Source organism: Anastrepha obliqua, chromosome 4, assembly GCF_027943255.1.
Source record: "Anastrepha obliqua isolate idAnaObli1 chromosome 4, idAnaObli1_1.0, whole genome shotgun sequence".
Classification (NCBI taxonomy): Eukaryota; Metazoa; Arthropoda; class Insecta; order Diptera; family Tephritidae; genus Anastrepha; species Anastrepha obliqua.
This window is the reverse complement of record NC_072895.1, coordinates 125,628,307-125,641,996: the sequence shown is the minus strand read 5'-3', so window position 1 is coordinate 125,641,996 and position 13,690 is coordinate 125,628,307. Positions and strand designations below refer to the sequence as shown.

General features: G+C 35.6%; 1 protein-coding gene across 1 annotated transcript in view; it reads right to left on the bottom strand.

The window, feature by feature from the left end:
• Positions 1 to 13,489, bottom strand: part of LOC129244413 (Kruppel-like factor 2) — a 95,568-nt gene extending 82,079 nt beyond the window's left edge. The window contains exons 1-2 of the mRNA XM_054882034.1: positions 13,474 to 13,489; positions 13,306 to 13,379 (exon numbers count right to left, since the gene is read on the bottom strand). Coding sequence (XP_054738009.1) covers positions 13,306 to 13,379; positions 13,474 to 13,489 — 90 coding nt within the window. The remainder of the gene's footprint in view (positions 1 to 13,305; positions 13,380 to 13,473) is intronic.
• Between the last annotated feature and the right edge of the window lie 201 nt (positions 13,490 to 13,690).

The window sequence follows — 13,690 nt, the reverse complement described above, 5'->3', positions numbered from 1 at the left end:
GTCCTGTAAATCCGTTCCGCCTGGATGTCGGTAGGCATAATAGCCTGATGCTAACATGGGTCCCGGGACACGTGGGTATCGCGGATAACGAGACCTCTGATTCCTTAGCTAAGATGGGCCAAAGAAGTTGGCCTCAGAGCCCGTTTTGCAACTCCCTTCTGCGGCCATCACAGCCACGGCTAGCAAATGGGTAACTACCACCCACAAGCGAGCTTAGCCGGCTGAGAGAGGCTACAGATGGACTAAACTGATGTTACCTGTCATGTCCGTTCAACTGTCGCAAACCCTTCTGTCATTAAACAGAGGGAAGTGCAGATGGCTGGTTGGACTGATGGCGGGCCACTTTCTGTGAGCGAAGCACATGAAAGGTTGGGCATCTCAGACAGTGTACTCTGCCCAGCTTGTGAAGAGGAGGATGAAACTGCGCGTCTGCCCCGCCTTCGCTCGAATCAGGTTTGAGGTCTTTAGCACTGATGTGTTAAGAAGCGACCATCTTGGCTCCTTGGCACCACAAGATCTAGTCAGATTTTTTCCGAGACCGGGTAGATTTAAAGAAAATTAAAAGAGAATCCAAGTGTAGTACAATGGGCTTAATTCATGTCTGAGTGCTGCACTTGCTAGTTGTCCCGACAAAAAAAAAAAACAAAAAAAAAAGTGATTTAGCCTAAGTATGTGTTTTTCGCAATACCTTCAGTGTCAGATTATGGGTTTTGTTGTTGTACCCAAAACTTGTCTTTGTATATAATTTAGATGTAGTGCAAGAGTATAGATGTGCTCACTTTCCATATTCGTTTCCAACACTATGGCATTGTTGGGCGAGCATTCCGAAAGTCTTACGATTTTTTAAACAAAGTTAAGATGGAGCTTGCCTACGCGTTCAAATAGAGTGTTGCTCCATACTTGAGTGGTATAACTTTGAGTGGCTCGGCATATGGCTTGAGCTGAGATTTATATATTTTTTAGAAACGAAGCTTATTCAAGCTGAATTTACACTAATTTTTGCTTAAGTGTTACGCTTTATAAGGTGCTTTTGAAAGCTCAGTTTAGGGGTCAGTATTTCTCCCAGATAGCAATACTCCTTTGATAACATTGTTGTATTAAATTTGTTCCAAAAGAGTTCATTCGGTAAGTGTATAAAGTTGGCAATGAGTTTTATTGAGTCGCAACTTCGGCCTTCGCAACTATAGTCAATGGCATTTTTGATCTGCATTTCATCGTTACACCAAATTTTCAGTTTCTTTGCAAAAGTTTTTCAATATATAGCTTTGTGTTTTTTTTTCAGTTGGTTGCACCTGATTATTGTATCCAATGCTGCTATGCTGTGTTGTAAATAAAGTTACATAAGTGTCAGAAATGTTTGTCTGGGAGCCCCTTAAGAGTTGCAGTAACTTAAGTGTCGGAGCAAGAACGACGTTTTACGAAGTTTTTTTTTCAATTCGGCTATATTCCTGAATTTATTTCTCTGTGGTTCTCCTCTCCTCCTTTTTATACCATGCTCTTGTATGGAAGATGTCGATATCTCTTATCGGTATACTTTCCTAAAACTTTCCTAATCTGATTAATCTATGCTTTTAAGGGTTTATGACATCACTGCTTTCCTTGCAACAAAATCGTATATAGTAAGCCACATATAAGTGTATATGTTCATATGTACATGCATGCAACATCTGCAGGTGGCCGCAATAAAATATTCACCATTCTTAAATCATTTGATTTGTTACAATTTTTCTGTTGTTACCTTCGAACGCTCTTCAACGACATTCATATTTCTTATGAACATTTTTTACGCTGCTAAACGCTGACCTCGATTCTACATTTGAGTTATTATATGTCAAATAGATTTTAGTTGCAAAATTTTGTGTCACTGATTTACATAGAAGCGAATCAGTCAGTTTCAACTGGTACACAAAAGGCTTTAAACTTGCAACATAAAGCAACCCGCTCAGTTGGTAGCTACGTAATGATGGAGATTTGACGATCGACTGATTTGGCATATTTTCACTGCTTATTTACTGGCTTGCAAATCCGTATAAGAAAATAAGGTACGGAATAGATCGACATAAACGCAGAGGCTTTGGTTTGCAACGCAGGTCGCATTTACAACTAAACAAACTTTTATTATATTATGTGTATATAATACGGACTTATTGATTCGCTTAAAATCAATGCAGAACAGTAGAATAATCTTAACTTTGGCCCGTGCTTCTCGAGAGGATTTTTTTTAATATTCTGCCCAGATCTCTTTGTAGTTCGGAGTTTTTCTATGTTGGTCTCTCAAAATCTCTTTATGCTCGAAATGCTTCTATTACTAGAGGCTTTATTGAGTTTAATAAAATCTCTAAATTTGTTGACAAAGATTTTTCATATTCAAAAGATAGCCTATTGAATTTTTTGAATATTTATTATAAATAGTCTAATTGTTATTTATTTTTTTATGCCTATTAACCTTATTGCCTACTTAGCATATATATATATAATTGGCGCGTACACCCTCTTTGGGTGTTTGGCCGAGCACCTGCTCCTATTTGTGGTGTGCGCCTTGATGTTGTTCCACAAAATGGAGGGACCTACAGTTTCAAGCCGACTCCGAACGGCAGATATTTTTATGAGGAGCTTTTTGATGGCAGAAATACATTCGGAGGTTTGCCATTGACTGCCGAGGGGCCACCGCTATTAGAAAAATGTTTTTCTTAATTTTGGTGTTTTCACCGAGATTTGAACCGACGTTCTCTCTATGAGTTCCGAATGGTAGTCGAGCAGTAAAAGCTTTTTTTAATGTACTTCATATAAATTCGTGCTTCTCCATACATTCACTTGTCCACAAACAAAACGGATCATAGACTGAACTAGATTTCCATCAAGATCACATCGTTGTTGGCATTTGCATTCAAAATTTTTATCCGGATCCCGACCATTGACCCATTGGAACACAGGTGAGGCTTTACAGGCGCTGCCATATTCATAATTAAGTTAAAATACCTTCATACAAGATATATAATTTATTTTTATACAGTTTCTCTATAATATTCGAAAAAACAAAACTAGTAAAAATTTGAGGCGCTATCTTTTTATAATAAATATCGTTTTATAATAATTTTTAATAAATTATTCTCGTTATTTGGTGTTCTGTAATCTAATTCTCATGTACATATAATTTTCCCAGTCTAATCATTTAATGTTTACCCCATATTTTATAAAAAACTCGTGGCTAAATACTCTAAATAAAATTACTGATTTGGGGGTAATATTTGATTCCACGTTTTAGTTTCTTAGTCATTTGAATTTTGTCTTCGCCAAACCGTGCACTTGCCGATTTTACGGATCAATACACTTCAAAGCCACTATTTACTTCGTTCTAAGCTGGAGTATATCGTCTTTATTTGGAACCCATATCCTCATCCACATCACAAAGGGAATTTTTTCATTATGCACTCAGATTTTTAAACTTCACTGATCCGATTCCTTCATACATTACAAGGAGTGCATTACTAAATTTGAAATCGTTACAAGGTAGAAGAAGTACTCGCATAATTTCGCCCTGCTTTGTTTTTGATATTTTGAATGGAGCAGTTGGTTCGACTTTATTCTTAGAGCGCATTCATCTCCCATGCCTCAAACAGATCTTCGGGATAATAATTTATTCTTTCTAGAGCGGGTTAAAACTGTTCATGTCTCAAATGCATCTTTGATTAAATATTGAATAAGTTTAACCAGATTTTAGGTTATTTGGCTTTTGATTTCAAATTATCACTCAATGAATTTTTTAAATAGTTGCGAAATATGTACCTATAATTGTTATAACTGTAATCTGTAAGAAACCGTATATTTCTAAAGGGTGCGCCTTCTTTTATAGCGGTATGTAAACGCTGAATAACTTTGTCGTTTACCAATCGATCAACTTCAACATACATGTTTTCGATTCGTCAATTCAGTGCAATTTCTACCATGGATTGCTTTACACCGAAACAACCGAAATCGACGCTATAAAACCTGAAATGCTTGACAAGGTGACAAACGCAGAAAAAAGATCGCAGTTTGTGATTGCTAATAAAGGTGGCCACTTGATTGATATTGTATTCAAAAAATAGTTTTAATAAATTGTAAATAACCAAACCAAATAAAAATACCTGACTTATACAAATCAGTTGTCTTTTTTTTTTCAAAGTTATGCAATGTTTTCATACCGACATAAAAGATGGCGCACCCTGTAGATTTACTAAATGAAAAAGTGAATAAATAAATCAAATTTAGTTCGAACCGAACTTTATACACCCACGCACAATATATAAGTAAAGGGTGATTTTTTAAGAGCTATAGGAAAGGTTTTCAAAAAAACACAAGTAAAATTCAGATAAATGCATAAAATTTTTATTTAAATCGATAGTACAGCCATAAATCGATAGTACAGTCCGAACGTGAAATAATATGTTCACCGAACTCCAAGTCCATTGTTACGCGTGCTGTGTGGCATGTGGCACCGTCTTGCTGAAACCAAATGTCATGCAAGCAAGCTCTTGCATTTTGGGCAAAAAATAGTTGGACATCATTTCACGGTAGCGCTCACCATTCACAGTTACGTTACGATTCGCAGCATCTTTGAAAAAGTACGGCCCAATGATACCTCCAGCCCATAAACCGTACCAAACTGTGACCTTTTCTGGATACATTGGTAGCTCTTGCAATTTTTCTGGCTGATCTTCACCCCAAAATCGACAATTCTGCTTATTTACGTACCCATTGATCCAAAAATGAGCTTTATCGCTGAACACAATTTTTCGATAAAAAAGTGGGTCTTCGGCCAACTTTCCAAGAGCCCATGCACCAAAAATTCTGCGTTGCGATAAGTCGTTCGCCTTCAATTCTTGCACCAGCTGTATTTTGAAAGGCTTCACACTTAAATCCTTTCGCAAAATTTTCCACGCTGTTGAGTAACAGAGGCCCAATTGCTGCGAACGGCGACGAATCGATAATTGATGGTCATCATTAACACTGGCCGATACAGCTGCTATATTTTCTACAGTTCGCACTCTAAGTAAGCGTGTTGGTGGTTTGATGTCCAATAGTATAAATTTGGTTCTAAATTTAGTCACAATAGCTCGAACAGCCGCTTCAGTGCGTCGATTAAGCTGACTGTAAAATGGAAGAAGCGCGCGATAAACTTTCTTAACAGAACACGCATTTTTATAATAAAATTCAATGATTTGCAAGCGTTGTTCGTTTGTAAGACGATTCATTTTTAAATTATAAACCAAACTGAAAATGTTTAACAGTGAAACAAAACACGAAACGTGCGTCAGCTGTTTAAACTAACTGTTTAAAAAGATAATATGTAGCTAAAAAATCACCCGTTAGTTAAGTTTAATTTGGGGTGGCTGTTATTTTTGGAATCAAACAAAAATCATAAGCAATAAAAGTTATTGCCATTTTTCTTTTTTAAGAATCACCTCTATATGGGAGATTGGCGTGGCTATTGACCGGTTTCGCCCATTTTCAGTGCCAATCTACCTCGGTTAAAGTATAATAGGTTTTAATTGGATAGGTTTAATTGAAATTTAATTTTGGGTCGATTTATCATCCGCACGAATAGACGAACAAACGGAAAGACAGTGGAAAGGTTAAATCGACTGATATATGTATGTAATTCTGAGCATTTTGCTTAAGTATAAGTTAATCTCTCACCAGATTAAAACTTGAAAAAAATATTTTTTAGGTGCTCATAGGCACATCTTTACTTTATTGAGTCTGAAACGAACTAACTTAAATTTGACAATTTGTTCTTAACCTAAGCTTGCGGCGGAAATGTTGTCACATGCATCAAACATGTGCCATACCTGTTTCCCACGATTTCTGACTTTGGGTGATATGACACCCAAAGTTAGCAGACATAGCGTCAGCAGAAATTGCCTCGAGCGTGTGAACGTCAACTTCAGCTTTTGTGGTATTAACTCTTCCCCCTTTAGGTTCAACAGTGTCCTCACTGTTGTGATGCGAGGTACTGGGAATGTCTCCTTTATTATTTTTTGTTCGTATGTTTATCTTATAGTTCCTTCTGTTGGAGTATGTTTTATAGGATAGTAGACCAATAATTATGGCAAAGATGATGAAATTAGTGGTTAGACTTGCACCGTATTTGTACTTGATTCCTCTCAACTCTTGGGTATTAGTAATTTGTAATTCTTTCAACATCTGTAAGGATAAGGCTTCCTCGAAGACATTTGTTGCATTTGAAATTTGTGCTATTGCAGGTAAAGGTTTAGCGGCTGAAAGTTGTTTGCTCTTAAATGTTTGATTTTGTACCATGATAGTGGAGTTACTATGGTGAATTAGGAAGGTTCCTTGTAGTGACACGGATCTATTATCGATAGTGATAGTGATCGCTGTGATCATTCAGTAAAAGAATATTGGATGTGATTTCTTCAATCGTCGGCAAATGTTGATTGTTCGTAGTGATGCATGTCGAAGGCAAGCTTTTTATTAGATTAGGGATACAACTAGAGCTAGTAATATAATATTAACAAAATTTGATATTTTACAAATTGATATTTCATTTAAGGTATTACAATCCTTTATAATTCCTAATATTTCATTTTCGCACAATATTATATTTTCAAATTCCAACTTAATACTAACATTTTTGATTTTTACAGGTTTTAATAACAATTTTTTGCAACTATTTTTTTCTGTTAATGGCAACAATACAATGTACAACAAAGTTGACTGGTTTGAAGCTATTTTTACTTCGCTAAATTCCAAGGCTTCTATTAAGTTTACAAAAGGCATCTTTTGTTCTTCAAAAATATTTTTAGTAATGTTAATTTCAAAATTTGATAAAATAAAGGAATTGATAATACCTGCTTTGGCCCACTGTATTGAGTAATCTATCTGAACCAATTCCTCTTTAATTATCTTAAGTTTGTGTTCTAAATTTCGGATAACCTCTTTTTTTGCTATTTCACTTGACTGGACTGTGTTTAAAAGGGTATTTGTTATTTTTGAAATTTCGTTTAATCGATTAATGGTTAGCCTATTTATTATAACTTGCTTGTCGTTGTTGTTCAATAAATTGTTTGTCTGATCGGATATTAATTGGAAATCGTCGTGGTCTGGTGTGCCTGCTAGCCATTTCCAGGCAGTCCCAAGGATGTTCAATGATCTTTTTCGTCTCGGTTTAAGTCCACTAAGGATGTTTTTAAGGAGTTCTATGTCATGTTTGAGGAAGGGGTAACTGTAATCCTTCTGGGTCACGTAATTTTTGATTGTAGCTTCTATCTCCAGGATCGCATTTTCATATTGGTCAAGGCTAATTGTATGCATGAGTTTAAATGTACCGGTTTGTAGTAAGGTAATTCCCTTATCGATTGCGATTATTTGGGAATTGCTGTAGTCCAATATTTGGGTTTCGCAGAGGCATGTCGTCATTAGTTTAAGGAGGAGTGCGAGTCCTATAAGGATTGTCATGTTGTTTTCTGTGAATAAAAGTAATTCGTATCAACCAGGAGTGGGTTAATTTCCTTCTTTCCTAGTTACATGTTTTCTATCTAGTTTCTTATTAATCCTTTATGTACTATTCTTCCTGAGTTTGTAGTAACTGTGCTATTTTTATTTTCCGCTACAATTTCCTCTATATAACGACAAGAGAGTTTATTTCCAATTCTTTTATTTGTCTTAACGAATATCAAATCACCTACATTATAATTTTTGTACGGTTTTCTTTTTTTGTTGTGATAATTTAGATCATTATCTTGCTTGTCTTTGAGCCTCTGAATGTTCTTTTGCTTTTCGGCTTCGATTTGGAGAGGGTCAGACATTACACGTCGTCCGAAAAATAGTTCTACAGGCTTTTGGTTCGTAGTAGAGTGAATTGAATAATTGTACTTCCAAATAGATTTGTCGAGAAGATCTGAAAAGGATGAGTGAACCCTTTCTGCTTTCAGACAACGCATTATTTCTGATAAAGTGCTGTGGAATCGTTCGATTTGGCCGTTTACTGTACTGGTATAAGGTGGACATTTGAATATTTCTATATTTAATTGATCTTCTAAGAGATGCGTTATCGAGGCTGATCCTAATGATTTTTCGTTGTCAATAACTATTTTTTCCGGTATCCCGAAACACATCAATAACCTTCTAAGAGGTTCTTTAATATGTTGCGTAGCTCTTGATTTAACTAATTTCACCTGCGCATATTTAGAAAACTTGTCTATTGCGGTCAGTATTACTCTATCATTTGTAAAGTAAATTTCTAAATGTACTATCTGTCCGGGGTATTGCGGAATTGGTGTTGGTTGAATAATTGGTTTTGGAGGGTGTCTTTCATATTTTTGAGTCTTACAAATTTTACATTGTTTTACTATGGAGTCTATTTTTGCTTGCATTTTAGGAAAGTAGTAGGATCGTAGAAGCTGTTGTTTATTTTCTCGTGAGCTGCGATGTGCTCGTTTGTGTTCATTTAGGATCTCATTCTCTTGCTGAGCTTCATCTGTCAAGTCAGTTAAAAACCTGCGCGTGAATCTGATTTTATAATTACTGAAGTGTAAAGGGTAAATTTCTTGTATTTTGTCAAGAGTGGGTTCGTCTGTGCTTAAGCCATTTACGACTGATGGATTTAAATATCGTTTTAATATTTCGATAAGTTTCTCTTGAGAGTAATCAATTTCAGTTATATTATGCCTGTGATATGTGGGGAAAATTATATTGAATCGATAAGAAGAAATTACATCGATATTTAAAAATATTTGATTTTTAAATGCATTTATAGGTGCTTCCGTTATGGGTATTAGGTTATGATTGGAACTTTCATCGCTATGTATAGTTGCTGTCAGTGTATTTATTTGGGGCGGCCGTGAAAGGCCCAGATAATGGCCAACATTTCTTTCTCGTTCGTTGCGTAATGTTCTTCTGACTTACTTAGGGTTCGTGAAATGAATGCAATGGGTTTATCATTTTGCGAGAGTACTGCTCCGACTGCGTAGTCAGACGCATCTGTTGTTAATTGGAATTCCTTTGAATAGTCGGGGTGTATGAGCATCACCTCATTTGCAGTGAGATACAATTTTATGTTGTTAAAGACATCTATTACTTTTTCGTCCAGAGATATGAGTGTTTTTTTTGAAATGTTTTTGGGCACACGGCCATCCTCCCCTCTCAAAAGAACTGTAAGGGGTTTTGCCAGCTTCGCGTAGTCTTTGATAAAGCGGCGATAGTACCCTGAAAGTCCCAGAAAGGAACGAAGATCTTTTAACGTTCGGGGTTCTGGAAAGTTCATTATTGCTTCGGTTTTCTTCGGATTTGTTTTGAGGCCTTTCTCGGAGATAATGAATCCTAAAAACTCAACCTCGGTTTTTAGAAATTTTCTCTTATCTAATTGTATTTTTAGGTTGGCTTTCTCTAGAGTCTCGAAAATAATTTTAATGTCATTGAAATGAGTTTCTAGGTCTTTACTGAAGATAATGATATCATCTATGTAAACATAGCATCGCTTACCGATATGATCCCTGAGAATGTCATCGAGGGCCCTTTGAAATATAGAGGGGGCATTTTTCAGCCCAAAAGGCAATCGAGTAAACTCATACTTGCCGTTGTTAATAGAAAATGCTGTTTTTTCAACATCCGATTCTTTAAGTGGAATTTGATGAAATCCGCTCTTTAAATCGATTGTTGAAAAGTATTTGTTTTTGCCAAGTTGTGACAATACATCATTTATCTCAGGAATGGGATATTTGTCGGGCACCGTCACTAGATTCAACTTCCTATAGTCAACTACCATTCGATATTTCTTTTCTCCCGATGCGTCCAATTTCTTGGGTACGACCCATACGGGGGCATTTAGGGCGATCTAGATTGTCGAATGATTCCATCACGTAAGTATTCTTTAATTTGTTTTTCTACTTGCTCTTTTAAGCACATTGGGTAGGGATAACTTTTGGAATAAGCTGGTCTGTCTGTTGTAGTGCGAATCTCGCCTTTTACTGTGGTAGTAAAAGTTAATTTTTCTTCGGGGTCGGCAAATAACGTCTTAAAATCATTCACTAAGTCATGCAGTTTAGCTTTTTGAATTTTATTTAAATGTTCTGTTCTAATATTGATAAGATTTACGTCTGGTGAGGATTGTTGTTTCAATTTAATTTTTAATTTCTTGCCTATTGACATCTAGTTATCCTTTGCGTGTATTACGGCTTCTAATTATTTTAATGAATCATTCCCTATAATAGCGTGAAATGATTTTAATGTTGGTAGCAAAAAAAATTTTACGGTGGTGTTTTCCAATCCGAAAACATTTGCAAAAGTATGATGTGTGATAGATATATTTCCTCCTACAGAGGTTGCGAAGAATGGGTTCTTATTTTTAACAGGTTTTTTTGCAAACTGGGGCTGCACATAATTTTTATTAGACCCAGTGTCTATTAGTATTTTCATTAACTCTCCATTACTTGTTTTGCAATCTATGTAAGGCAATGAAGAGTTATTCATCCTAAAAAATGAATATCTGTAAAATCAATATTTTCTGAGGGGTCGCGTTCTTTTGGATAGTTCTCTTCAGGATTTTCGGAAGGATAAATATAGTCGTGTAAGAATTCATCGTTGTCCATAGCGTTTTCATAGTCTTGGGTTTCTATGTTGAAATTGCGCTGCCTTTTGTCTGTGAAAAACTGTGTGGATGCTGGTCTTTTTCTCATATAATTATTATTTTGCGACGGTCGATTCATATAATTTACGTTACGTGTTTGCGCGCTTTGGTCTATTTCCATTTGCTCTGGTTTTTTTTGTGGCTTAGGCTCAGAAGGACGAGGAGGTGGTACAGGATTATTTCTAAAATTATTAGGACTGTAGTGATAATTATATCCGAAACCAGGGTTTGCGGCAGTATAAAGATTTCTTGGAGGCTGTGGGAGATATGCTAATTCTGGATAAAAATTTCGGGTTCCTCTATTATTTGGATTGATACGATTAATATATTAGTATTTCTAGGAGGAATTACAGGATGATTTTGATGAGGGTTTTGAAGATTTTTTGTTAGTCCATGAGCGTAATTTGTCCTGAAATATTGATTTTCCAATTTCAGACAAAGATGTAAGGCTTGAGGGAGATCAGCTGGCTCTCTCATTCCTAGCAACTTGGGTAAATCTCCGTTCAAACCACGAATAAATGTATCGAGAGCTTTATTTCTATATGTTTGGGTCATGATGCATAGTGTTTCGTGACCCATGTCCATACAGGATATCTTATTTAAAATTAGGGATAAATGTGAGTAAACATTTTGGTAGAATTGTTGTGTGGTCAACTGTCCTTGAAGAAGTGAATTCATTTGGTACTCAAGTGTACCGAGGTCTCTTTGATCCGCATAGTGGAGGGTGAGACACTTGCAAATTGCCTTCCAATTTAAAGGCGTATTATAAGATTCTAGAGCTGCGTCCGCTTGACCTGTGATTTTATTACGAATTACGCTTAAAATACCGAAGTATTTTGGACTACCACAGATGGGCTCGTAAATCTGCATTATTCGTTCTACACTCTTTTTCCAAGAGCTAAATTCCTTTGGTTCGCCAGAGAATTCTCGAAGGCTTCGAACCACGTCGGGAATTTTGTCTAGTTCCCCTATATTGTTTGAGTTGGTCATGGTAATTGTCTGATCAACTTCTATTGTTGGGGTTTGCCTTTGTCCTAATCTAGCCTCAACTAATCTATTCACTAATTCTGCAATTTGGGTACTCATTTCCCTTGGCATTTCTGTATTTGGTTGTGATTGACCAGTCAATACAGGTGGCCTAATTATGTTATTATTTGTAGCCATTTTATGCTATTTTTTTCTTTTATTTTTGAAGTAAAAAAGAGAGAGAAAAAAAAAATATTTATCCTGTTTTTTTTCTTCTTCCCGAAATTAGGGTATCGTTAAAATTGCAGCAAGAATTTTTCGATTTAAGGACTGTTTTATGTCCAACTTTATTGTATTTTGTTTTTATTATCCTATTAATTAAATAAATTTTAACGTTCTTGTTTAAACAAAGTTACACTTAATTATTTTCACAAATTTTAGTTTTTGTTTTATTCTTTTGGTTTTTTAACAATTTTGCGTTGTATTATTATTAAATTATTCTCACAAACTTTTTTTAATTCTTATTTCTAGTTTCTTACTCTTAATCCCTCGCTGCTCCTGGCGGAGTTGTCCTTTTTGAGCGTTTTATTCGTTCTACTGGGGGTCCTGGGCAGGAGACGACGTTGCGAGGTTGCCTGCGGACGGACACAACAGGCTTGGTTCGTTCCGGTTAATTTTTTGGCGGGATATCTTTGCAGCTCGGCGACTTCTCTTTCTTTATGTTTGTTTTTTCGCGGGCTGGCTTAATTTGTTAAGTTTTTGTGCGTACGGTACGGTGGCTTATTTTCGCGAACTGACCGAAATAAATTTAAATTTTTATTTATATTTTTTTTTTCGCACTGGTACTCTGCTCCTTTGAGGCAATTGACCAAAACTTTTAATTACTTTTCCGCACTTTAACCGAAACACGTTGGGCGCCAGTTGATCTCTCACCAGATTAAAACTTGAAAAAAATATAGGCACATCTTTACTTTATTGAGTCTGAAACGAACTAACTTAAATTTGACAATTTGTTCTTAACCTAAGCTTGCGGCGGAAATGTTGTCACATGCATCAAACATGTGCCATACCTGTTTCCCACGATTTCTGACTTTGGGTGATATGACACCCAAAGTTAGCAGACAGAGCGTCAGCAGAAATTGCCTCGAGCGTATGAACGTCAACTTCAGCTTTTGTGGTATTAACTTATATAGTATATAGTATATGTGACTATATAGTATTTATCTCCCTTAATGCTAAATCCCTTCGTGCTGTGACATACAACCAATATGTTCAAATTGTAAAAGCATCGCGAAATCCATAAATGACGACGAAACTCTTATTTCCTACATGGTTATTTCCTTAAGTGGTTATAATGGCCTCAAAAATATCTTGATCGGAATCACTTTGGGAATCACAATTTTAAATTACATATTTGGTTAAAAGACTTTGATGGAACAAATCAGTTGGTTTTTATTTTGAAACTTTTCTCCGTAAACAAAACACGTTGCAAACAAATCGAGGAAATAGCAATCCTTTTCTATGGATTCAGTGAAAGAGCTGATTAATTTTCCACTTTCTTGTGAAGTTTGATAATTTGTGATAGTTTTTGCTTGTAAAAATTTTATTGCAATTTAGAAAATTATAATAAAGAAAATGGAAAATTTTAATTTAAAAATAACAAAAATAAGTAGATTAAAGATACTTAAAGTAAGTTAATACTATACCTATACCTTACATCCGAATTTAGTACTAGTAACATTCTCTGACCAAACCGTGTAATCTAATCCATGTACGAGTATAAAATCTGTGTGAGTTTAACCCGAAAACTTTTAAAAATGTCAAACGAAATCAAAATGGTTTTAAACTTTACTTATTTTTGGAATTCATCTATAACCCACAAACTGTGGGCTTCATGTCATTTGGCTGCCAAATTACCCCACGGTTGTATTCTCCGAAAGATCTGCCTGATAGAATTATATTTTGCCATAAAAACCCTTAATTTTAGAACTCAATACGATAAAGGCACTCCCTGGATTTTCAAGCAAAAAAGAAAAAAAAAACATCCGGCTTCTGTTTCAAATTTCTCTTTTGATTTTATCTTGCTGCCACTAAACA